Source organism: Callithrix jacchus, chromosome 7 (assembly GCF_049354715.1).
Source record: "Callithrix jacchus isolate 240 chromosome 7, calJac240_pri, whole genome shotgun sequence".
Lineage (NCBI taxonomy): Eukaryota > Metazoa > Chordata > Mammalia > Primates > Cebidae > Callithrix > Callithrix jacchus.
Window position 1 is genome coordinate 67,800,883 of NC_133508.1, and position 25,631 is coordinate 67,826,513.

A 25,631-nucleotide genomic window follows, 5' to 3' on the forward strand; every position below is an offset into this window, starting at 1 on the left:
AGATCGAGACCATCCTGGTCAACATGGTGAAACCCCGTCTCTACTAAAAATACAAAAAATTAGCGGGGCCCAGTGGCGCGTGCCTGTAATCCCAGCTACTCGGGAGGCTGAGGCAGGAGAATTGCCTGATCCCAGGAGGCAGAGCTCGCAGTGAGCTGAGATCGCGCCATTGCACTCCAGCCTGGGTAACAAGAGCGAAACTCCCTCTCAAAAAAAAAAAAAAAAAAGATTGTGTAGACAGGGAAGATTAGCGATGTTAAACAGGGGCTGTACCTCTGCTGGAGGCAGTAGGGAGGTCGAACGATAACACTTAGGAAAAATGCCCAGCCAGGCGCTCAACAAACAGGAGTTATTTTCTAGTAACTTTACTACCCTATCATTTTTCTTTCTCAGTTCACTGCAACCTCTACCTCCCGGGTTCAAGCGATTCTCCTGCCTCAACCTCCCAAGTAGCTGGGACTGCAGGTGCGTGTCACCATGCCCAGCTAATTTTTGTGTTTTTAGTAGAGACAGGGTTTCACTATGTTGGCCAGGCTGGTCTCAAACTCCTGACCTCGTGATCTGACTGCCGTGGCCTCCCAAAGTGCTGGGATTACAGGTATGAGCCACTGTGCCTGGCCTTTTTCTTTCGTGATGCGTGTGTGTGTGTGTGTGTGTGTGTGTATGTGTGTGTGTGAGATTTCTCTTTTTTTACTGTGTATGTGTGTCATTTTTCTTTTCTCACTGCCCAGGCTGGAATGCAGTGGCACGATCACAGCTCACTGCAGCCTTGACTTCCCCAGGCTCAGGTGATCCTCCCACCTCAGCCTCCCCAGTAGCTGAAACTACAGGCAGGCGCTAATTTTTATATTTTTTGTGAAGATGGGCTTTTGCAATGTTGCCGAGGCCAGTCTCAAATTCCTAGCATCAAATGGTTCTCCTGCCTCAGCCTCCCAAAATGCTGGGATTAAGACTGTTCCTGGCCTTATTTTTCTTAATTTCTCTGTGCCCCAGTTTTCTCATCTATAAGCTAGGAGGCTGTGAAGATTAGAGAGTTAGTGTTCGTCTGGCATGTTGTAAGGACCCGGTAAGTGTTTAATGTTGATTATTTTCCTCCTATCGGCGGCAACCTGCCTTGCTGGGCTCCCAGTGTTTCATTTCTCCCCACCTTTGAAGACTTCTCATCACACCAAGGACCCTCTCTGGATATAAGGGCAGGATACCGAGGGGAGCAGAGATGTGTTCAGGGTGTATTCACCCTGGAAGGTGAGAGGGTTTGAAAGTCAGTGTCATCCGGGCATGGTGGTTCATGCCTGTAATCCCAGCACTTTGGGAGGCCTAGGTGAATGGATTGTCTGAGGTCAGGAGTTTGAGACCAGCCTGGCCAACATGGTAAAACCCCGTCTCTACTAAAAATACAAAAATTAGCCGGGTGTGGTGGCTCACGCCTGTAGTCTCAGCTGCTTGGGAGGCTGAGGCAGGAGAATTTCTTGAACCCAGGAGAGACAGAGGTTGCAGTGAGCTGAGATGGTGCCACTGCACTCCAGCCTGGGCAACAAAGCAAAACTACGTCTCAAAAAAAAGTCCGTGTTGGCCGGGCGCTGTGGCTCACGCCTATAATCCCAGCACTTTGGGAGGCCGAGAGGGGTGGATCACGAGGTCAAGAGATCGAGACCATCCTGGTCAACATGGTGAAACCCTCGTCTCTACTAAAAATACAAAAATTAGCTGGGCATGGTGGCACACGCCTGTAGTCCCAGCTATCCGGGAGGCTGAGGCAGGAGAATTGCCTGAACCCAGGAGACGGAGGTTGCAGTGAGCTGAGATCGCGCCATTGCACTCCAGCCTGGGTAACAAGAGCGAAACTCCATCTCAAAAAAAACAAAAAACTTTATGTCTGTGGGCATGTGACATCATTGCTGAAAACTCAGTTTTCCTGTCTATGAAATGGTTATCAGTGGAAGAGCCAGTGGCGAATGTGAATCTCCAGCCTAGTGTCTGGCACAGAGTGGGCATTCAAACAGCAGTAGCTGCAGGGCTGTGGGCACTGGTGTTGGGGGCTTGGGACCGTTGCTGTCTCATCACAGATCACCAACCAAGCTGTGGTTCTTTTATTTTAGTTTTTGAGGCAGGGTCTCATTTCACTTGCCCAGGCTGGAGTGCAGTGGCACTACCTCAGCTCTCTTCAGCCTCAACCCACTAGGCTTAGGTGATTCTCCCACCTCAGCCTCCTGAGTAGCTCCAACTACAGGCATGTGCCACCATATCCAGCTAATTTTTTGGTATTTTTTCATAGAGACAGGGTTTCCTCATGTTGCTCAGGCTGGTCTTGAATTCCTGGACTTAAGCAATCTGCCTGCCTCAGCCTCCCAAAGTTCTGGGATTACAGGTGTGAGCCACCCCTCCCTCCGGCCCTAGCCGTGGTTCTTTTTGTTTGTTGTTGCCCAGGTTGGAAAGCAGTGGCACAATCTTGGCTCACTGAAATCTCTGCCTCCCGGGTTCAAGCGATTGTCCTGCCTCAGCCTCCCAAGTAGCTGAAATTACAGGCATGCACCACCACATCTGGCTAATTTTTGTATATTTAGTAGAGATGGGGTTTCACCATGTTGGCCAGTCTGGTCTCCAACTTCTGACCTCAGGTGATCTGCCCCCCTCAGCCTCCCAAAGTGCTGGGATTACAGGCATGAGCCACCATGCCCAGCCACCAAAGCTGTGATTCTTAATCTAATACTGGTAGCCCTTGATGGTAGACTGGGTCCTTATGCCAGTGTGGTGTTTCTGAAATCCAGAGAACCATCCCACAGTTAAATGGGAAGAGGTTGTTCAGGCCCAGAGAAGACTCTGCTTGGGGCCATCCAGGAGGCCACAGAGTGTGTCCCGCCCAGCAGAGCTGCTGGGACAGCTATTGTTGGCAAATGGGAAACTAATTAACTGTTAGCCAATACTGTTTTTAAAAATAGGACCTAGTTGGGGATGGTAGAAAATTGGGAGCAGCTGGGCGAGGTAGCTCACACCTGTAATCCCAGCACAACAAGGCCAAGATGGGAAGATTGCTTGAACCCAGGAGTTCGAGATCAGCCTGGGCAACATGGCAAAACCCTATCTCTCCAAAAAAAAAAAATTTGTGCCAGGCGTGGTGGCTTATGCTTGTAATCCCAGCACTTTGGGAGGCTGAGGCGGGTGGATCACGAGGTCAAGAGATCGAGACCATCCCAGTCAACGTGGTGAAACCCCATCTCTACTAAAAATACAAAATATTAGCTAGGCATGGTGGTGCATGCCTGTAATCCCAGCTACTCAGGAGGCTGAGGCAGGAGAATTGCCTGAACCCAGGAGGCGGAGGTTGCGGTGAGCCGAGATCACACCATTGCACTCCAGCCTGGGTAACAAGAGCGAAACTCCGTCCCAAAAAAAAAAAAAAAAAAAAATTTAACCAGGTGTGGTGATGCATGCTTGTAGTTCCAGCTGCTCGGGAGGCCCAGGTAGATCACTTGAGCCCACGAGGTCAAGGCTGCAGTGAGCCGTGACTTGGCCACTGCACTCCAACCTTGGCAAGAAAGCAAAACCCTATCTCAAAAAAAAAAAAAAAAAAAAAGGTGGGAGTGGCCAGATGTGGTGGTTCATGCCTGTAATCCCAGCACTTTGGGAGGCTGGTGGATCATCTAAGGTCAGGCGTTCAAGACCAGCCTGGCCAACATGGCAAAACCCCATCTCTACTAGAAATACAAAAATTAGCCAGGCATTACGGCAGGCTCCTGTAATGCCAGCTATGGGAGAGGTTGAGGTAGAAGAATTGCTTGAACCCGGGAGGCGGAGGCTGCAATGAGCAGAGATCACGCCATTGCACTCCAGCCTGGCTGACAGAGCAAGACTCTGTCTCAGGAAAAAAAAAAAAGGTGGGAGCCACTGATCTAGTTGACATTCTTCCCTTTAACTGAAACACCATTTTACAGGCAGAGACACTGAGGCCATAGTTTGAAGCTCAAAGGTAACAGTCTAGGTTTTGTTAAGACCAGGGGTCAGGGGTTGTCACTGTCCCATACTAGAAAAGAACTAATGCTTATTAGAGACACACTATGTGTCAGGTGGTTTATAAGTATCCTCCTTAATTATCACAATAACTCTGAGATACTAGCCATTTTACAGATGAGAAAAATAAGGGTCAAGATCACTTTTCCCTCATCACTTTACTAACTTTATTTCCTCCGCCTAGAACGGTGGTTCTCAAGTGGAAGTGTTGTCCTCCAGGGTCATTTGGCAATGTCTGGAGACATTTTTGATGTCACAGCCAGGGGTGGGGGTTGCCTGTGTGGCTAGAGCCTGGGATGCTGCTAAACATTCTACAGTGCTCAGGCGGGACTCCCACACCCAGTGATTATCCAACCCCAAACGGCGATACTGCTGAGCTTGTGAAGCTCTGATCTAAAATAATGCATGCCCTTGTCTCTTAGTCACCTCAGGAAGCCTATCCTGACTCCCCTCCCAGGAGAGGCTGCTCCTCCCTGTACCGCTGCAGTCACCAGCTGTGCTGTTAACAGGGTTGGTTGTGCTGCCTCCAACCAGAGCTCTCTGGTAAATGGTATTGAAGGTATATTCACTGCTCATTGGTTTAAAACACAGGGCTGGGGCAATGACTCACGTCTGTAATCCCTGCACTTTGGGAGGCAGAGGCAGGCAGATCACCTGAGGTCAGGAGTTCGAGACCAGCCTGGCCAGCACGGTGAAACCCTGTCTCTATTAAAAATACAAAAATTAGCTGGGCGTGGTGGTATGTGCCTGTAATCCCAGCTACTTGGGAGGCTGAGGCAGCAGAACCATTTGAACCTGGGAGGAGGAGGTTGCAGTGAGCAGAGATCAAGTCATTGCACTCCAGCTTGAGCAACAAGAGTGAAACTCCGTCTCAAAAACCAAAACCAAAACAAAACACAATTAGTGTCTTTCGTCTATTGACTTCTTGCTTCAGTTAGTCTGGTGGCTTTTTCAGGAATGGGATGTTTGTGAAAGATCCCACAACCTCTGTGTCCTTGCCAGAGGGGTGGCAGGCTTTCTGTCACTTCAATTGTGCAAATTGAGGCCACAGGACCATTTACTAATGCAGATGTAGAACAGTGCAGAGGTTAAAAGCACAGGCTTTTATGTCAGAAAGATCTTGATTTAGGTCCTAGCCCTACAACTTGCTGTGTGACCTTGGATATGGTATTTAATCAGTTTCCTCAATTATGAACTATGGACAATAATAATAACTACCTTGTTGGGTCATCGTGAGGATTAGATTGGACAGTCACAGTGCTGGCAATTGCAGCATTCTGAAAATGTTGGCTATTACTATTATTAGGAGATGCAGTGGGGTATCAGGTTCCCTCTAACTCTGAAATTCCCAAAACATGCTAGCCTCTCTCACACCTCTGTGCTGTTTGACCTCTTTGAACAAGCTGTACTTTGGCTTAGAAGGCTGTTCTCCCCACATATGTCTTCCAAACACACTCCTCTTCATCCTTCAAGCTTTAGCTCAGGTGCCATCTCTTCTGTGAAGACTCCGTCGATTGTCCTCTTCTGTGTTTTCACCATGAATCTCCACCCGCCCTGGAATCCTACTGCTGTTATAGCATTGATTCTGTTTTTTGTTTTTGTTTTTGAGACGGAGTTACGTGCTTGTTGCCCAGTCTGGAGTACAGCGGCGTGATCTCGGCTCACTGCAACATCCGCTTCCCGGGTTCAAGCAATTCTCCCGCCTCAGCCTCCTGAGTAGCTGCAACTACAGGCATGAGCCACCACACACAGCTAATTTTTTTTTAGTAAAAATGGGGTTTCACCATGTTGGCAAGGCTGGTCTCGAACTCCTGACCTTGTGATCCACCGGCCTTGGCCTCCCAAAGTGCTGGGATTACAGGCTTGAGCTACTGGGCCCGGCTCTTTTTTTTCTGAGACAGAGTCTTGCTCTGTTGCCCAGGCTGTAGTGCAGTTGTGTGATCTTGGCTCACTGCAACTACTGCCTCCTGGGTTCAAGTGATTCTCCTGCCTCCACCTCCCAAGTAGCTGGGACTACAGACATGTGCCACCATCATTGGTTAATTTTTAAGCTTTTTTTTTTTGAGACGGAGTTTCGCTCTTGTTATCCAGGCTGGAATGCAATAAGGCGAACTTGGCTCACCGCAACCTCAGCCTCCTGGGTTCAGGCAATTCTCCTGCCTCAGCCTCCTGAGTAGCTGGGATTAGAGGCACGCGCCACCATGCCCAGCTAATTTTTTGTATTTTTAGTAGAGATGGGGTTTCACCATGTTGATCAGGATGGTCTCGATCTCTTGACCTCGTGATCCACCCGTCTCGGCCTCCCAAAGTGCTGGGATTACAGGCTTGAGCCACCGCGCCCGGCCCAATTGTTAAGTTTTTTGTAGACACAGGGTCTTGCTCTGTTATCTAGACTGAACTTGAACTTCTGGGCTCAAGCAATCCTCCCACCTCAGCCTCCAAAGTGCTGGGATTACAGGTGTGAGCCACCTCCCCAGACCCCTTGTTTATTTATTGTATGTGTCCTCCCAACAGACATCCTCACCAAGAGAAGGGATTACTGTCTGTTTAGTTCACTGCTTATTCTCAATTCCTAGCACATAGTAGGTGCTTAATAAATATCTGAAGGATGAATTCAGATGCATGGGCTCCAGGTTCCAGTGAATTATAACTTGGTATGCCAGTGGAGCCCAGGAATCTGTATTTTATTTTTAAAATTTATACATATGTATCAGTTTATTTAAACTTTATTTTAGGAGACAGGCTCTCATTATGTTGCCCAGGTTAGACTCAAAATCCTGGTCTCAAGGGATCCTCCTGCCTTAGCCTCCCAAGTAGCTGAGACTACAGGTACACACTGCTGAGCCTAATGGAACCAGTATTTTATTAATTTACTTTTTTTGAGACAGAGTCTCACTGTGTTGCCCAGGCTGGAGTGCAGTGGCACAATCTCAGCTCACTGCAACCTCCACCTCCCGGGTCCAGGTGATTGTCAATGCTCCAGCCTGCCCCATAGCTAGGATTACAGATGTGCAGCACCACTCCTGGCTAATGCTTATATTTTCAGTACGGCCAGGGTTTCGCCATGTTGGCCAGGCTGGTCTTGAACTCCTGGCCTCAAGTGATCCGCCCACCTCAGCCTCCCAAAGTGCTGGAATTACAGGCATGAGCCACCGCACACAGCTGTATCTATATTTTAGAAAGGCATCCCAAGTATAGTGAGAGTTGAGAAGCTCTATCCCAGAATGTCAGCAGCAAAGCAGCCAGTGAATATCATGCAAGCAAAGTCCAGCCCTCTCATTTCACAGATGACATCATCAAGACCGGAGCAGGAGTAGTTGCCCAAGGTCACAGGTTATTGACAGAGAAAGAACTAGTGCCAACACTAGTGTCAGATACCCAGCACAAGGCTCTATGGAGCTCTAGCTAGCCTGGGCCTGCTCGGTCTCATTCCAGGGCAGACTGAGGGGAACTGCTGAGTCACTGGAACTGAGGCCCAAGGCAGGGTGTGGCCTCCAATGCCTGGGTGGGGGTGGGGCAGTGTGAGACTACCCCCACTTCCTCTGGGTGACTGAGGCTGAGGCTGGAAGAGGGACTGGCAGAGAGCTCAGACTGCCTTCCCATTCCCGGGACCCCTCCCTTCAAGAGAAACTACCTTTTCAAAGATTATAACTGAGGAAATGATGACAGTGACAGCTATCTGACCTAACCGACACCATCTTGCTTCTAACCTCTAAGCTGTCCTTGTTCATTCCTGGGTGTAGGCCAAACTAAGTGTGGGAAGGAATTTAGTTTATACTTTAACTTTGAAACAAAAATGATAATAGCCCTTTCCCGAAATAAACCCGCTTCTTGCTTGGGGATCAGTCTGCCTTCATAGGACTAAGAAATTACAAGATTAGAAATTACGGTTTAGGAATCATGCAGCCTCTGGCTCCAAGAGTCTGAACCTCCCCAAATTGCTCCTGGGTATAACATCACTGTTGTAAAACCTAAAATCAGTGCTTGAGATATTTTGCAGACCTTGCTGTTCCCAGCTGAAACCGCCATCCAGACCGGTAATCTGGTTCAACCAGTTCTTCCATCTCACCCTGGGACAGTAGACAGCATGAAAAACTCACTTCAGCCTCCTGTAATTTTATCTCCAACCTGACCAGTTAGCATTCCCCACTTCCCAAGCCCCTACCCACTAAATTATCCTTAAAAACTCTGATCTCTGAATTTTCAGGGAGGCTGATTGGAGTAATAAAACTCCGTTCTCAGCCGGGCTCATGCCAATAATCCCAGCACTTTGGGAGCCTGAGGTGGGTGGATCACGACGTCAAGAGTTCGAGACCAGCCTGGCCTATATAGTGAACCCCCCCCATCTCTACTAAAAAAATAAAAAAAAATAAGCCAGGTGTGGTGGCACGTGCCTATAGTCCCAGCTAATCTGGAGGCTGAGGCAGGAGAATTGCTTGAACCTGGTAGGTGGAGGGTGCAGTGAGCTGAGATCGCACCACTGCACTCCAGCCTGGGCAACAGAGTGAGACTCCATATCAAAAAAAAAAAAAAAAAAAAACAGAAGAAAGAAAGAAAAAGTAAGTAAGTAAATAAACTCCATTCTCCCGTACAGCCAGCTCTGTATGAGTTGCAGTTTCTCTATTGCCATTTTCCTGTCTTGATAAATCGGCACTGTCTAGTCAGCAGGTAAGGAGAACTCATTGGGTGGTTACACCAGGACTCCCACCTTTGACCAAACTAATTTAGTGATGAAGTTAAACCAATGCCTAATTTCAAGAGTTGATTATAGCCTTTGAAATGGCTAATCCATTTAAAAAATAGTAAGATTGTCAATAATAAATACAACTATGCTTAAATATAATTCAGCTTTGAGAAAATATTCTTATTTTTATTTTGAGAGACAGAGTCTTGCTCTGTTGCCCAGGCTGGAGTGCAGTGGTGTGATCTCGGCTCAATGCAACTCCACCGCCCAGGTTCAAGTGATTCTCTTGCCTCAGCCTCCCAAGTAGCTGGGAGTGCAGGTGTACACCACCACACCCAGCTAATTTTTGTATTTTCAGTAGAGATTGGGTTTTACTATGTTGGCCAGGTTGGTCTCGAACTCCTGACCTCAGGTGATCTGCCTGCCTTGGCCTCCCAAAGTGCTGGGATTACAGGCATGAGCTACTGGACCTGGCCAGCTTGAGAAAATATATATTTTTTTTTTTTTTTTTTTTTTTTGAGATGGAGTTTTGCTCTTGCTGCCCAGGCTGGAGTGCAATGGCACAGTCTCGGCTCACTGCAACCTCTTTCTCCCGGGTTCAAGTGATTCTCCTGCCTCAGCCTCCCTAGTAGCTGGGATTACAGGCATGCACCACCACACCTGGCTAACTTTGTATATTTAGTAGAGACTGGGTTTCTCCATGTTGGTCAGACTGGTATCAAACTCCCAACCTCAGGTGAGCCGCCCACCTTGACCTCCCAAAGTGCTGGGATTACAGGCATGAGCCACTGCACCTGGCTGAGAAAATATTCTTAAAGCCTAGCTCTTGATATGAAGGAGGTGGCAGGCAGAATTTGACAGGGTCCTGAAGACAGTAAAGTAGGTAAAGTTTCAAAACTGTTTGAATGCCTCTTTACCAGGGTCTAAGATTTCTCAAACCTGGATTGCCTGGGGCACTGGTGAAAAGCACAGATTCCCATCTCTGCCTTGGAGATGTTGGATTCATTGTGTCTCAGGGTAATTGGGGCTCAGGAATCTGGATTTTAAGGGATTCTTAAATTCTGTAAGACTGGGCCAGGTGCGGTGGCTCATGCCTGTAATCTTTGCACTTTGGGAGGTCTAGACAAGTGGATTGCCTGAGGTCAGAAGTTCAAGACTAGCCTGGTCAACATGGTAAAACCCCATCTCTACTAAAAATACAAAAATTAGCAGGGCATGGTGATACATATCTGTAATCCCAGCTACTCCAGAAGCTGTGGCAGGAGAATCACTTGAACCCAGGAGGTGGAGGTTGCAGTGAGCCAAGATTGGCTGTTATACTCCAGCCTGGGTCACAGAGTGAGACTCTATCTCAAAAAAAAAAAAAAAGATAGGAGAGTTGGAGTCTTGCTCTGCCACCCAGGCTGGAGTGCAGTGGTATGATAAGAGCTCCCTGCAGCCTTAAACTCCTGGGCTCAAGTCATCCTCCTGAACACACACACACACACACACACACACACACACACACACACACACGTGGTCCCAGCTACTTGGGAGGCTGAAGAGGGAAGATAGTTTGAGCCTAGGAGGGCAAGGCTGCCGTGAGCTGTGATTATGCCACTGCACTTCAGCCTGGGTGGTAAAGCAAGACCCTGTCTCTCATCTCAAAAAAAAAAAAGAGGAAGGAAGGGAGGGAGGGAGGGGGGAGGGAGAGGGAAAAGAGTATGTTCTCCACTGAAGCTTCCTCCAACCAATTGGTCTCTTACTATTCTTACCCCGGCCACTTTGTGTTTTCCTACCTCTACCTTTTTGCCCATGCTGTTGCCCCTGCTGGGGCACTCAGATTGCTCTCCTGAGCTCCTATTAAGGATTGCCTTTCACTCTACTGTGTGCCCTCAGCATTGACTGCCAGCTGTCAGCAGATCAGAACTTCCTTGGAGGCTCTGTGTCTGTGACTTATTTTCCTCTGGACCCCATGGTCAGGAGTGGTCCACAGGGCTTGGCATAACTGACTTGGGCATTGTTATGTTAAGGATCTCTGATTCTTATCCACCACCTGCATCAAGACCTGTCATCATGGAAGAAAAAGAGGAAGCCCCACAGGAATGATTGGGGGAAGACTGCCAAGATTAAGTGAAAGAGGCCAGGTGTGATGACTCACTCCGGTAATTGCAGCCTTTTAGGAGGCCAAGGCAGGTGGATCACTTGAAGTCAGGAATTCGAGACCAGCCTAACCAAAATGGCAAAACCCCATCTCTACTAAAAATACCGCACTCCAGCCCGGGCAACAGAGTGAGACCTTGTCTCAATAAATAAATAAGTAAAATAAAATAAAAATACAAACATTAGCCAGGTGTGATGGCAGGTGCCTGTAATCCCAGCTATTTGGGAGGCTGAGGCAGGAGAATCACCTGAACCCAAGAGGTGGAGGTTGCAGTGAGCCGGGATTGTGCCACTGCACTCCAGCCAGGGTGACAGAGTGAGACTCCATCTCAAGAAAAAAAAAAAGGGCCGGGCACAGTGGCTCAAGCCTGTAATCCCAGCACTTTGGGAGGCCGAGGCGGGTGGATCACGAGGTCAAGAGATCAAGACCATCCTGGTCAACATGGTGAAACCCCGTCTCTACTAAAAATACAAAAAATGAGCTGGGCATGGTGGCGCGTGCCTGTAGTCCCAGCTACTCAGGAGGCTGAGGCAGGAGAATTCCTGAACCCAGGAGGCGGAGGTTGCGGTGAGCCGAGATTGCGCCATTGCACTCCAGCCTGGGTAACAAGAGTGAAACTCTGTCTCAAAAAAAAAAAAAAAAAAAAAACTCGGTCGCTAAAGAGTAAGTAGAATATGTTGCTATTTGTGTGAAAAAAAAAAAAAGATGTATAGTTTTGTTTTTGAGACACAGTCTTGCTCGGTTTCCTAGGGTGTAGTGCCATGGCACAATCTCAGCTCACTGCAATCTCAACTTCCCGGGCTCAAGCAATCCTCCTGCCTCAGCTTCCTGAGTAGCTAAGACTAAAGGAATGTGCCACTCCACACTCAGCTAATTTTTTTTTTTTTTTGAGACGGAGTTTCACTCTTGTCACCCAGGCTGGAGTGCAATGGCGCGATCTCGGCTCACCGCAACCTCCGCCTCCTGGGTTCAGGCAATTCTCCTGCCTCAGCCTCCTGAGTAGCTGGAACTACAGGCACGCGCTACCATGCCCAGCTAATTTTTTGTATTTTTAGTAGAGACGGGTTTCACCATGTTGACCAGGATGGTCTCGATCTCTTGACCTCGTCATCCACCCGCCTGGGCCTCCCAAAGTACTGGGATTACAGTCTTGAGCCCCCGCGCCCGGTCACTCAGCTAATTTTTAAATTTTTTTTAAGAAATGAGGTCTCGGCAGGGCACAGTGGCTCGTGCCTATAATCCCAGCACTTTGGGAGGCCGAGGCGGGTGGATCACCTGGGGTCAGGAGTTCAAGACTAGCATGACCAACATGGAGAAACCCCATCTCTACTAAAAACACAAAATTAGCCGGGTGTGGTGGTGCATGCCTGTAATCTCAGCTACTCAGGAGGCTGAGACAGGAGAATCCCTTGAACCCAGGAGGCGGAGGTTGAAGTGAGCTGAGATCATACCATTGCACTCCAGCCTGAGCAATAAAAGTAAAACTCCTCAAAAAAAAAAAAAAAAAAAAAAAGACATCTCCTTATGTTGCCCAAGGTGAGTCTGGAACTCCTGGGCTCAAGCAGTCCTGCTTCTGCCTCCAAAAGTGCTGGGATTATAAGCATAAACCATCATGCCAGGCCAAAAATTGTATAATTTTAAAAAGGCCTATCCTTAGAAAGATATGAAAAAAAGGTCTGAGTATATAATCCCACTGGAAACTTCCGGCTTTTTTTTTTTTTTTGGACAGAATCTTGGTCTATTGTCAAGGCTGGAGTGCAGTGGCACAATCTCAGCTCACTGCAGACTCTGCCCTGCTGGGTTCCAGTGATTCTCCTGCCTCAGCCTCCTGGGTAGCTGGGATTACAGGCATACACCACCACATCCGGCTAATTTTTGTATTTTTAGTAGAGACAGGGTTTCGCCATGTTGGCCAGCCTGGTCTCAAACTCTTGGCCTCAGGTGATCTGCCCACTTTGGCCTCCCAAAGTGCTGGGATTACAGACGTGAGAACCTTCTGACTTCGGTACCTTATACACATATTACCCGTTTACCTACATATCCCCCCCACACAAATTAAAACATACTGATTCTTGGGCTGTAACCCCAGAAAAGTATCCAGGATGTCAGAGGTTGCATGCAGGAATCCATGTCTAAAGCACTGTGTGTCAGTTCATTCCATACCCAGAACTGAATTATCAGGAAGAGCCAAGATGCAAAGGATATTTGGAAGCATAAACTCAAAATGGATGTTATTAGGAAAATAAGTAGGAAGATCTCTAAGGGATTACGAAACCACGTTTGGGAACTCACTGATTTTGTTTGATCTCTGCATTTTTTTTTGTTGGGGGGGTGGGGAGGATGAGAATAGAGAGAGAATGAGTTGCCTAAAGCTGCACACCCAGTCAGAGGCACAGGCCAGTGCCCCAGGATTTCTTTTCTTTTCCTTGCTTTTTTGAGACAGAGTCTCACTCTATCACCCAGGCCGGAGTACAGTGGCACCATCTCAGCTCACTGCACCTCTGCCTCCTGAGTTCAAGCGATTTTCATGCCTCAGCCTCCCAGGTAGCTGGGATTACAGGTGCTCCTCCCATCCCTGGCTAATTTTTGTATTTTTAGTAGAGACAGGGTTTCACCATCTTGGCCAGGCTGGCCTTGAACTCCTGACCTCATGTGATACGCCTGCCTTGGCCTCCCAAAGTGCCGAGATTACAGGGGTGAGCCACTGTGCCCAGCCACCCAAGAACATCTGATAACATCAACATCAAATCATCCCTGCCTGCCCTCATGCAGGGACTTCTCACTTAGAAAGCTCTACAGACCCAACGGGCAGGACAGGAAGATAGAGAAGAAAACACCATCTTTAATCAACCCACCTGCACAGAAACCAGGAGAGCGTTCCCCTCCTTGCAAGGTCCCAGTGAAAAGAGAACCTGGTCCCCTTGCAAAAACCGTCTTATAAAAACAAAAGGCTTCAAAGCACCAGTGGCTACACCTGTTGAGTAGAAAGGGGCCTGGGAAAGTAGGGGTGAAAGAAGTGAGGGCTGGAGGCAGGGATGGCCCAGTGGAGGGCAGCAGCTTAGTCTGAGGGAGCTGCCCCACTCTGGAGCTGTACCCACCAGCTGGGAGCTCCATGCCTGTGGGGGCCAGAACTCCTGGGGCTGGCTAATTGCAGATGGGATGGTGGGGTGAGGTTGCCAGCTTTGCTCAGGATATTTTGGCCTTAGAGAGTAGGGAACAGACTGGAGGGTAGTGGACAAGGAAAGGAGTGGTGACCACAGACAGGCTCAGGTGTACAAACCATCTGCACCATCTGGGTGTCCCTCTATGCCTCCTGCCCTCCTTTCTAACCCAGGGCCACGCCTCTCTCACAGATTGGAATGCTGAGGCCTGATCCTCTCATCTGTGGACACACTAGGCAGAGCATGGGATGCAGGGTCCTCAGGAGCATCTGTAAAGGGAGGTGGGGAAAAAGTGTTCTCACCTATAGTTGCTCCCAAGGAAGGGTGTGGGTGCTGGCAATCCTAACCCCCCCCCCACTACTCACACCCCCATCTGTCCCTTCAGAACTCCTCTGGGCTTGCGAGAGGAGGCTTCTGGTCATTGGATTGGTCGTAAACGCTGGTGATCTGTAAACACTGGTGTCTGGGCAGCACTGACCAGCCTTGCTCCTCTCTGGAACCACAAGCCTTCAAACTGGTGAGGTGGATGGAACTGTCAGGGGTGAGCAGAGTTGTGGAGGGGAGGAGGATACAGCAGATCCAGCCTTGGGGACCTGGAAGTGGGTGGGGTGACTGAGTTGGGGCCCCTTTCCTGGAGGAGAGAGTTTAAAAGGTTTGCCAAGGGTGGAAAGAGGCTGAGCATAGGAAAGCTTCTCTGTGGGTGGGGCTGAATTTAGGGCTCTGTCCATCCGGTTCCCAATAAGAGAACGAACGGGTATATTGCTTTAAGAGAGGCATTGGCAAGTGGTGGAGGTGGTGTGTGAATATGGTGGCCACAAGGGTCCAAGCTGGAGAGGGGTTGGAAATGGAACTGAGAGAGCAGACACTGGGTTTTACAGTCAGAAACTGCAGAAAGTACACTTCCACCAAAATCTAGCTGTGTGGCCTCAAGCATATCACATCTCTGGGCCTCAGTTTCCATGTACTGCAAAATGGGAATTTTAATCCCAGTCTGGCTCAGGGAACTGAGTTAAATGAGAAGTCTAAAAGAGTCCATTTGCTAAGGAATTACTTGAGGTGGGGAAACTGAGGCCCAGAGAGGGCAAGGGTTTTGCTAGATGTCACAGCCAGTGATGGACCTGCGATTACAGCCCAGGACTCCTGCTTCTAGTTCACAGTCGCTTTCCTAGAGCTGGTGAGTGGTGTGGTGGGATGGGATGGGTCTGATATCCTGCTGTTTTTGGACAGGGGGGCAGTATGCTGGGTGAAGAGGGAAAGGGAGAGGCTGGAGAGGAAGGAAGACCCCAGCTCACGCCAAGGCTGAGATTAAAACAAACAAACAAAAAACAAAAACCAAAAAACCTGCGGTGCCCCTCCCCTGCCCCGTCCCACTCCTCCGAAGTCGGGGCTGTGAAGAGCCAAGTCCAAGTCCAAGACCAAGTCCGCGTCTCCGGCTGCAGACCCGGGGGCGGGCGCAGGCTGCAGTGGGCGCGCGGGCCACCAGGGAGCGCGCCTGCTCCTTAGCCCGAGCTCGCGGCAGCTGCGGTCAGTCCAGCAGCCCAGGGCGAGGCGCCGGGGTGGGCGCTGGGCAGAGGCTACCCCGACCTGCAGGAAACAAAGGCAGGTTAGGGACAGTGGGCCCCAAAAGTATGGGGGGAGGGGAGACCCGGCTGCCCTGCCCACTCCACTGTCCCCTCCTTTCCGCAACCCCGATGCCCCGGCCTCCCCAGCCAGCGGGGCGCCGCGACCCACGTGTACAGAGGCTGCAGCTGTAAATGCGACGTCTTCTGGGGCGCCTGGTATCCGTAGGAGTCAAAGCCGCCGATGAAGTCAACTGCGGAAGCGGGGCGGCGAGTGTTAGGGATGGGCGACTGGGGCGAGGAGAGGGAGGCTGGGTTCTAAAGGGGAAGAATTTGGGGCAGGACCCCACCCTGGAAGCGGAGCCAGATGAGCCATGGGGAGGGGAGCGGCGAGGGTCAGGCCCGGTGCAGGGGCCTGGGGCGGGGCTCCGGCTGGACCCTGAGGGTTGGGCGTCTGGGGGTCTGGAGGTAGCGGGGCCGTGCCAGCGGAGGGTCAGGCCCAATCCTTGAGGCAAGAGCCCGGAAGGCCGGGCAGTCCTATAGGAAAGAAGGCTCTTGGGGGAGGGGCTCGGGCCTCTAAAGGCGACAGGACCTCCGATGCGGGTGTGGCGAGGCTGGGGGCCCGGTACTGGGCCCAACCCGGAAAGGGCTGGCCATGCAGAGCCTCCCACTCCAGCCGCCTCTTCCCCTCGGAAGGGACTCGTAGTGGACCCTGGGTTCCCTTCCGCCGCGGCCCGTCCTGGGCCTCTGTCCAGGGTGCTGAAGGCGCAGGGTCAGATTGCTCGCTTCCCCAGGGGCGCCTTACTCACAGCTGTCCTCCTCCTCCAGGAACACTTTGCTCACGTAGCAGGCGAACACGAAGCCGAACAGCTGGGAGTGGGGGTGACACGTCAGGGAGGGAAGAAGGAGTGGGAACCTTTTCCTCCACCCGCTGCCGGGCCCTGTACGCCCTGACTGTCGAGGGAGGACATGTGCCAGGATGAAGGCAAACAATAACTTCAAGTTAAATGCTTTCGCCTTAAAGTCAGACATACATAGTCCAACTCTTCTGAAAATGTGACTTGAGGCAAGTAATTGTTTTACCTCTTTGAGCCTCAGTTTTCCCAGTTGGACCTGGGCAATACCTTACAGCTTGTTAAGACGAAAGAGGATTACATGACTTTGTGAGTATAAAGTGCCTACAAACAGGAACGACTTCTATCTTGGAGCTTTCTTCCACGCCCGCCCTTCCTTCTTTCCCTACCTTCCTTCCTTCCTTCCTTCCTTCCTTTCCTTCTTTCTTTCAGATAGGGTCTCACTCTGTCACCCACGCTGGAGTGCAGTGGTGCAGTCATGGCTCACTTCAGCTTCAGTTTCCTGGGCTTAAGCGATCCTCCTGCCTCAGCCTCTTGAGTAGCTGGGACCACAGGTGTGAGGCACCACGCCCAGCTGGTGTCACTTTCTTATTCTCACAACTTTGAGGTTGGTATTACCATTCCTCTTTGTGAATAAGGAAACAAGCTCGGAGAAGGCAGGTGACTTGTCCAAGGTCACGAAGTGGGTGTATTGAGTATTTGAACCCAGGACTGATTCACAGTCTGATGCCTCATCCTGTTCACTAAACCTGTTCACTCCCTGCATAGGGGCTGGGGCAGGGGTGAGGGAAGGCAGTACAGGGTATGGAAACAGATCCAGGCAAAAGGACAGACAGGCTGAAGACCTAGGTTCATCCCCTCTTAACTAGAGCTAAAGAAAGGGATCAGAAAGTGTGTGTAGGGTGGGGAATAGAAGGACTCACTGCCAGGAAGATCTGCAGGGCACTGCTGAGGGCTTCAATGTAGGGATAGTCAAGCAGGCAGCCAGTGACAGAGATGACATGGTGGTCCTCCAGAGCCAGGCGGGAGTTCAGAACAGGTGTCACCAGGCAACCAGGCCCATTCTCCATCCACCAGGAGCGGTGCAGGGATGTGTTGAAGGTCATGATGAAGTCCCGGTCCTGGGGGCAGAGGGGCCTGGCATACTGAGTGTGAGGGAGAGGGAGGGGGGAGCTACTCCCCTGGCCCAAGGAGACTCTATATTGATTGGTGAAGGGATCCAGGGAGCCTGCACCTGCAAGTCCACATTTGGCCAACAGATGGCACTTAATGACCATGCAGGCCTCACTCTTTTGTCACTGAGATGGGAAGGGGCTGGGTGTACTCAGGGACCCAGAATTTTCAGAGCTGGAAGGAACACTAACAGCCACTGGGTTCAATTTCCCAGCCACTGGTGAAATCCTGAATAGAGGCCCTTTCGCAGCCCTTTCAGTGTCTCCTTTGCTCCCGCTGTGTATGACCCCGGGGGCGAACCTCTCCTCCTTTGGGGCCTTGATCTTCCCATTTGTTAAATGGAGAAGGGGCTGGCCTAGATCACAAATTTTTCTTTTTCTTTCTTTTTTTGGGGGATGGAGTTTTGCTCTTGTTGCCCAGGCTGGAGTGCAATGGTGTGATCTCGGCTCATTGAAACCTTTGCCTCCCGAGTTCAAGTGATTCTCCTGTCTCAGCCTCTGGAATAGCTGGAATTACAGGCGCCCACCACCACACCCAGCTAATTTTGTATTTTTAGTAGAGACGGGGTTTCTCCATGTCGGTCAGGCTGGTCTCAAACTCCCGACCCCAGGTGATCCACCCACCTCAGCCTCCCAAAGTGCTGGGATTACAGGCAGGAGCCATCGCGCCTGGCTAGATCAGAAGTTCGTATCCAGGGTGTGCACTTATGTGCTCATCCATGCAGTCACTCATTCAGCCAATAAATATTCACTGCCTGCTGACCAGGGGCCAAGCACTCAGATGTGCAATCTTCTTTTATCCCCTCAGCAACCACATAAAGTTGCAGTTGCTATTATGTCCAGTTACCAGATGAGGAAACTGAAGCTCAGAGAGGATCAGCCACTTGCCCAGGGTAACACAGCTAGGAGGTTTTAGAACTGGGATTTGAATCTAGCAGGGTCGAACTATAAAGCCAATGCTCGTACTCACATATTTTGCCTCCTTTATATCTAAAAATAGAAGTTGTGTCTCTCTGGGCTTGCTCTTATTCAAGCGAAACAGTCCTACTTTCTTCAGCAGTTCTCCATGTGACATGGTCTGCTCAGTCTTCCCTGAATGAACTCTAACTAGTCTCTTTCCCTTCTGAAAAATATTGATCAGAATTAGACCCAAATCTTTGTGGTCTAAGCAGTACAAAGCACATGGCATTTTCACCTCCCTTGCTCTGAATACTCTACCTCTGTTAGTGGGGCCTAAGAGTAGCTTTCTGGGCCACCACATACTGTTGGTTTTTACTGAGCTTGTGATCAACTGGGACCCCAGCTCATCTTCACATGGACTGCTCTTCAGCCTTATCTGTTCCATTATTGTGTTGGAGGCGGCCAGAAATCAATCGTGTAGGTGGGAAATGGGGCACACAGATGATTAGGGTGTGGAAGGAGAGGGAGGCCTCTTCAAGACATGATGCTCTGATTCTATACCACAGTACCTTTGGGGCAGGGGATAGGAATGGTCAGGCTCTGCCCTATGGCACTGCCAGGCCTGAGGCTTACCTGGGACAGCTGTCCAACCTCCAAGTAGAAGCAGATGATAAACGCATTCCAGCCAACCCAGAGCACCAGCCAGGCTGCATACTGGGGAAAGCAGAGGTGGGATCAGGGTGGGGCCTGGGGAGTGGGGGATGGGGAGTGCCAGTGGAGACAGAGCTCAGGGATGAGGAGACCTGGGCAAGGGAAATTATGAGATTACCTCACTCAGAGAGCACAGTGTCCTTACAAATCATTTTCACACCCATCAGCTCTTACAACAGCCCTGCAATGTAGGCACTGTCCTCTCTTTAGAGAGAACGAATTTAAGGCTGAAAGGAAGTTTAAGCTTTCCAAGATCACACAGCTAGGAGGAGGTAGGGCTGCCATTCAAATCCGAGTTCTCTGATAGCTAATCCCATCCACTGTGCTAACAACATCCTCTAGACCAGCAGTCTCTAGAATACTGAAATCACTCAAAGATGTTTGTTAAAAATGCAGATTCTTGGGTCCTACCTCTAGACCTACTGATTCTGAATTTCCAGGGATGCTGTTTAGGAGCTGTTTAAGCAATCCCTAGGGGATTCTGACTCAGATGACACTTTTAGAAACATGTCCCAGGTGGTAAGCTACTACAAGGCGAGGATTTTGCCTGCATGGCTCACCACTGCAATGCCAGTTCTTAGCACAGAATAGCTGGAGAAACCCATTAAGAATACAGGAAGTGGGCCAGGGGCAGTGGCTCATATCTGTAATTTCAGCACTTTTGGAGGCCGAGGTGGGCAGATCACTTGAGCCCAGGCAACATGCAGAAAACCCATCTCTTAAAAAAAGAAAAAGAGTCTTCCCCACCCCCATCTACCAGAGTCTTGCTCTGTCACCAGGCTGGAGTGCAGTGGTGTGATCTTGGCTCACTGCAACCTCCACCTCCCAGGTTCAAGAGATTCTCCCGCCTCAGCCTCCCAAGTAGCTGGGACTACAGAAACGTGCCACCACACCCGGATAATTTTTTTGTATTTTTAGTAGAGACAGGTTTTCACTATGTTGGCCAGGCTAGTCTTGAACTCCTGACCTTGTGATCCACCTTCCTTGGCCTCCCAAAGTGCTGTGATTACAGGCATGAGCCACCACGCCTGGCCAAAAAAAGTCTTTTTTTTTTTTTTTTTGAGACGGTGTTTCCCTCTTGTTACCCAGGCTGGAGTGCAATGGCATGATCTCGCCTCACTGCAACCTCCGCCTCCTGGGTTCAAGCAATTCTCCTGCCTCAGCCTCCTGAGTAGCTGGGATTACAGGCACGCACCACCATGCCCGGCTAATTTTTTTTTTTGTATTTTTTTAGTAGAGACGGGGTTTCACCTTGTTGACCAGGATGGTCTCAATCTCTTGATTTCGTGATCCACCCGCCTCAGCCTCCCAAAGTGCTGGGATTACAGGCTTGAGCTGCTGCATCCGGCCCAAAAAAAGTCTTAATTGTTTGTTTTGTTTTTTTTTTTGAGACAAGATCTAGTCTTTCACCCAGGCTGGAGAGCAGTGGATGCTGGGAACTGTAGCCCAAAAGAGACAAGAGGGTATCCTGCAGCTTTGTGCCTGAGTATGAGTGTGATATCATCTCACATGGCTGTGGCTGGAGTCTGGGTATAAGGGAACCAGGGGAGGTGGGGGCAGGACCATGGATGGGGCCTGGTAAAAGGCTGGGGTGGGCATACCAAACCGAGGCCCCAAGGATGGAAAGGGAGTCGAGCCTGGACCCTGGATGCCCTCACTCTATCACTTTCCTCCCTCCCTTCCTTGCCCTGTAAATTGTACCTGGATGACACGGTCAGGTCAATCTGCTCCAGCAATCTTCCCATCTGGCTGGAGGGAGAGGGCTGGGAGGAGAGGGACTGGGAGCAGCATTGCTAGGGCAGCACCAAGACCCCTTGGCCCCTCAGTTTTCCCTCATCCTGAATGTGGCCACTTCTGGGGAGAACAGCAATCCACTCACAGCAGTGAGCCGGAGAGGAGGTTAGGGTAGATTTGAGAGCGGATGCTTCTACCCAAGTCCTGTGTCTGCAATCCTAGTGGCGTTGACAGTGGTGCCTGGGGCTTTCCTGAGAACTGGAGAGAAGGGTTCTCTTATGTCAGATGAGAGAGAGCCTGGTTAGAGTCCTGTTCACCTGGCTTCTGGGAGCTGAGCCTGTGGAGGTGGGGAGAGAAGTCCTAGAATGAGTGTGTGGGCTATGGAGGCAGTGTGACACTGCATGCCATTGTGATTGTAGGTGTCAAGCTTGTGTGTAGTAAATCTAGTGAAAAGCCTTTTCCCTCAAGACAACCATATGAAGAGGTTACTGAGGAACAGCAGGGAACATGGGTGAATCTAGCTGAAAGCAGGAGTTTGACAGAGACCATCAGGGACCAGGACTTGGGAAGAGGCTATGGGGGAGGAGGAGAGATACCCAGACTTCTGGGGCTGGAGCACAGGGAGGCACTGAATTCAAAGCCACACTAGCTACTCCAGGCCACATCCTTGATGTACATCAGGCAGGAGGGACAAATGCCAAGACTTCCTGAAGCTTCCTGAGAAACTAAGTAAGATAAAGCCCACCCTCCTGTGTCCCTGCACCCACCCCTCGGCTTCCTGAGGCCGTGTGGTGCCACAGCAGGAGCCTTCACTGTAGATCTGGTGCTCTAATCCTGCCGTTAGCTGTGTGACCTTAGGAAGACTCACAACCTTGCTTCAGTTTCCTCATCTGGGAAATGAAGCTGGTCAGATCTACCTCACAGGGCTATTGTAGACATGAGATGAAGCAGGTGAAACTTAGCAGCAAGCGTGGCACATGCCAGGCACTCACTACATGATCCATTTTGTTTATATTTGGATCATTTCCCTAAAAAATTATTCAGGAAAAAAAAAAAAAAACGACGTTGTCTCCTATGAGCAAAGAAGCATTGGGATGTGCACATTCACCCCATCTTGTCTTGGGTGAAGCCAAGACTGGTGTGCCAGGGTTGGGGGACATTTCTGGTTTTGAGGAGCAGGGAGGGGTAGAGTGGGCAGGGGTGAGGAGAGGAGGTGGCTTGGGAAGGGGCTAGGTGAGCCATACCAGGATGAGGTACCGGGAGCGGTACTGCACGGTGCCAAAGATGCCCAGGATGACTGCCATGATGTGTAGGAAGTTGGCTAGGATGGGAGCCCACTGGTAGCCCAGGAAGTCAAAGATCTGCCGCTCCAGTGCAGCCACCTGTGGAAGAGACAGGCTAAGGCCACTGTCACCCCCTGAAAGGGAAGGACAGGGACTCCTGTTTGACCTTGGGGAGCAGGTGGCACCAGTTACCATGGTGATGAGGCATAAGTCTCAGAACCATTCAGTCCTTCACTAGCAAAGGGATGCTGGGAGGTGAGGATAAGCCTATGGGAGGTGGGAGTGGGGTGGATCCTTAAGCTTGATCATCATTTTGAGGTGGGCTGAAAGGTGACAGGAGCCAGGGTTCAGAACACCTTCCTCCCTGCCATGGAGTCCCTTCCCTCTAGCAGCTCAACCTCCTGAACCTTCTCCATGTGGGGAAGATGGTGGGGTCAGAATCCAGACTGCCACCCCCAGTCCTGGTCAAAGGCTGAGCCACAGCCCTGGAGGGCAGGGAAGTCCTAGAACCTGAGTCACCTCTTCCAAGGATCCCTATCTGGAGCTTGCCCTGGCCCATGGCATCCCTGGGCTACGGAGAAGGAATGCTTTTCACTCCCCTGCCCCAAGAGCTGGAATAGATTGCAACTGGCCTCGAATTCTCCTCTTCCTGTTTCCATGCTCTTCTGCAGTGCCCTTCCACACTAATGCTGTGCCTGGCCAGGCAACTTGCTTTGCCTAAAGGGACTTTGGCAAACACGATGCAAATCAAGGCTTGAAAAAAGCATGTGTCCAGCCTGGGCAACATGGTAAAGCCCCATCTGGACAAAAAACACAAAACATTGCCAGGCGTGGTGGTGCACGCCTATAGTCCCAGCTACTTAGGAAGCTGAAGTGAGAGAATCGCTGAAGCTCAGAAGGCAGGGGTTACAGTGAGCCAAGACTGTACCACTGCACTCCAGCCTGGGCAAGAGAGTGAAACACTGTTTCAAAGAAAAGAAAAGAAAAATAAACGGGTGTGCACTGGAGCTTGCCCACTTGCTTCACTTATAACAAGACCACCTTGGAAAATGAGCCCCAGCTGACCTGCTGGAGGATGCGAGGCCATGGGGAGGAGCTCGAAGGTGCCTCAGCTGACAACCCGTCAGCCATTAGCCATGTAAGGCCGTGCTAGATCCCCCTGGATCACTAGCTGATCACAGATACACAGCCCAGACCGGAATAATCGCCTGACTGACTCACAGAATTATGAACTAAATAAAATGGTTGTTTATTTTTAATGTTAAGTATTTACTATTATTATTTTGAAACAGTCTCACTGTCACCCAGGCTGCAGTGCAGTGGCATGATCTCGGCTCACTGCAACCTCTGGCTCCTGGTCGGAGTAGCCTCTAGCTACTCGGGAGGCTGAGATGGGGGATGTTAAAGCCAACAAGCACCAGATCAAATACTCCCAAAGCGCTGGGAGTATAGGCGTGCGCCACAGCACCCGGCCTTATCTGCTGAATTTAACAACAAGGTGGTCGCCAGTGATCTCAGTAAGAACTGCTTCAGTGGCGAAGCAGAAAGTCACACTGGCAGAAGACTGAGTAGCAGGGAAGGCCATGCAGACCTTTTATACAGTTTTGGATGTGAGAGTGTTGAGATGGATAAAGCTGATATCAGCTGGAAGATGGTAAGGAGCTTTTTTTTTCTTTTTGAGACAGGGTCTTGCTCTGTCGCCCAGGCTGGAGTGCAGTGGGCTATGACGGCTCACTATAGCCTCAGCCTCCTGGGCTCAAGCAATCCTCCCACCTCAGCCTCTCGAGTAGCTGGGACCACAGGCATGCATCACCACACCTGGCTGATTTCTTTTGTATTTTTCGTAGAGGTGGGTCTTTTGCCATATTGCGCAGGCTGGTCTCAAACTCCTGAGCTCAAGCAATCCACCCACCTGGACCTCACAAAGTGCTGGGATTAAAAGCATATACCTAGACACTTTTTCTTTCTTTCTTTTTTGAGATGGAGTTTTGCTCTTGTTACCCAGGCTGGAGTGCAATGGCCCAATCTCGGCTCACTGCAACCTCTGTCTCCTGGGTTCAAGCAATTCACCTGCCTCAGCCTGCCGAGTAGCTGGGACTACAGGCGTGCGCCACCATGCCCAGCTAATTTTTGTATTTTTAGTAGAGATGGGGTTTAACCTTGTTGACCAGGATGGTCTCGATCTCTTGACCTCGTGATCCACCCATCTTGGCCTCCCAAAGTGCTGGGATCATAGGCGTGAGCCACCCCGCCCGGCCTCTTTTTTTTTTTTGATGGTGAAAAGATATACATATATTTAGAATTAGCCAGCTGGACTTAGTTTAGATGATCCCAATTTTGTTGGCAACATCCAAAGCATCATAATCAGGAGCCAGTGGAACATATGCCTTCTTCTCTCCAACAGGCGGAATCAGGGTGCTGACCTTGGCCACATCAATGTCACAGAGCTTCTTCACAGCCTGTTTGATCTGGTGCTTGTTGACTTTAACATCCACAATGAACACAAGCATGTCGTTGTCTTCTGTCTTCTTCATGGCGGACTCAGTGGTCAGTGGAAACTTGATGATAGCAGAGTGGTCAAGTTTGTTTCTCCTGGGGGCGCTCTTCCCAGGATATCTGGGCTGCCTCCGGAGTCGCAGTGTCTTGGGCCTCCGGAATGAGGATCTTCTTTTTTTTGTGGCTGTGGACACTTTTCAACACTGCCTTCTTGGCCTTTAAAGCCTTGGCTTTGGCTTCAGCTTTAGAAGGGGCAGGAACTTCCTTCTTCGCTTTTGGCGCCATCTTGTGAAAAGGGTCTTTTTTCTTTCCTTTTAATGGGAGAGGCTTTGAGCTTTTTTAAGAGCCAGTGAGGGCCAGGCACGGTGGCTCAAGCCTGTAATCCCAGCACTTTGGGAGGCCGAGGCAGGTGGATCACAAGGTCAAGAGATTGAGACCATCCTGGTCAACATGGTGAAACCCTGTCTCTACTAAAAATACAAAAAATTACCTGGGCACGGTGGCGCGTGCCTGTAATCCCAGTTACTCAGGAGGCTGAGGCAGGAGAATTGCCTGAACCCAGGAGGCGGAGGTTGCAGTGAGCCGAGATCGCACCATTGCACTCCAGCCTGGGTAACAAGAGCGAAACTCCGTCTCAAAAAAAAAAAAAAAAGAGCCAGTGAGAATGATCCGGTGAGAGGGAGAAGCTATATTTATAAGAGAGAGGGGACCATGGATGGTTTGGATCCAGCTCCTCTGAGAAGACAGGAAGAGCTGGATCTAGAGTGCAGGTGGCCAGGGCCAGGAGCGGTGGCTCATGCCTATAATCCCAGCACTTTGGAAGGCCAAGGCAGGTGGGTCACTTGAGGTTAGGAGTTCAAGATCAGCCTGGCCAACATGTTGAAACCCCGTCTCTACTAAAAATACAAAAATTATCCCGCTGTAGT

General features: G+C 50.3%; 1 protein-coding gene across 2 annotated transcripts in view; it reads right to left on the reverse strand.

The window, feature by feature from the left end:
• Positions 1–13,657: 13,657 nt before the first annotated feature.
• Positions 13,658–25,631, reverse strand: part of NKAIN1 (sodium/potassium transporting ATPase interacting 1) — a 59,230-nt gene continuing 47,256 nt past the window's right edge. For both annotated transcript variants that reach the window (XM_017974503.4, XM_078331021.1), the window contains exons 2-7: positions 22,171–22,308; positions 19,115–19,195; positions 17,333–17,530; positions 16,365–16,425; positions 15,728–15,809; positions 13,658–15,580 (exon numbers count right to left, since the gene is read on the reverse strand). In XM_017974503.4, coding sequence (XP_017829992.1) covers positions 15,571–15,580; positions 15,728–15,809; positions 16,365–16,425; positions 17,333–17,530; positions 19,115–19,195; positions 22,171–22,308 — 570 coding nt within the window. In that variant the 3' untranslated portion in view covers positions 13,658–15,570. The remainder of the gene's footprint in view (positions 15,581–15,727; positions 15,810–16,364; positions 16,426–17,332; positions 17,531–19,114; positions 19,196–22,170; positions 22,309–25,631) is intronic.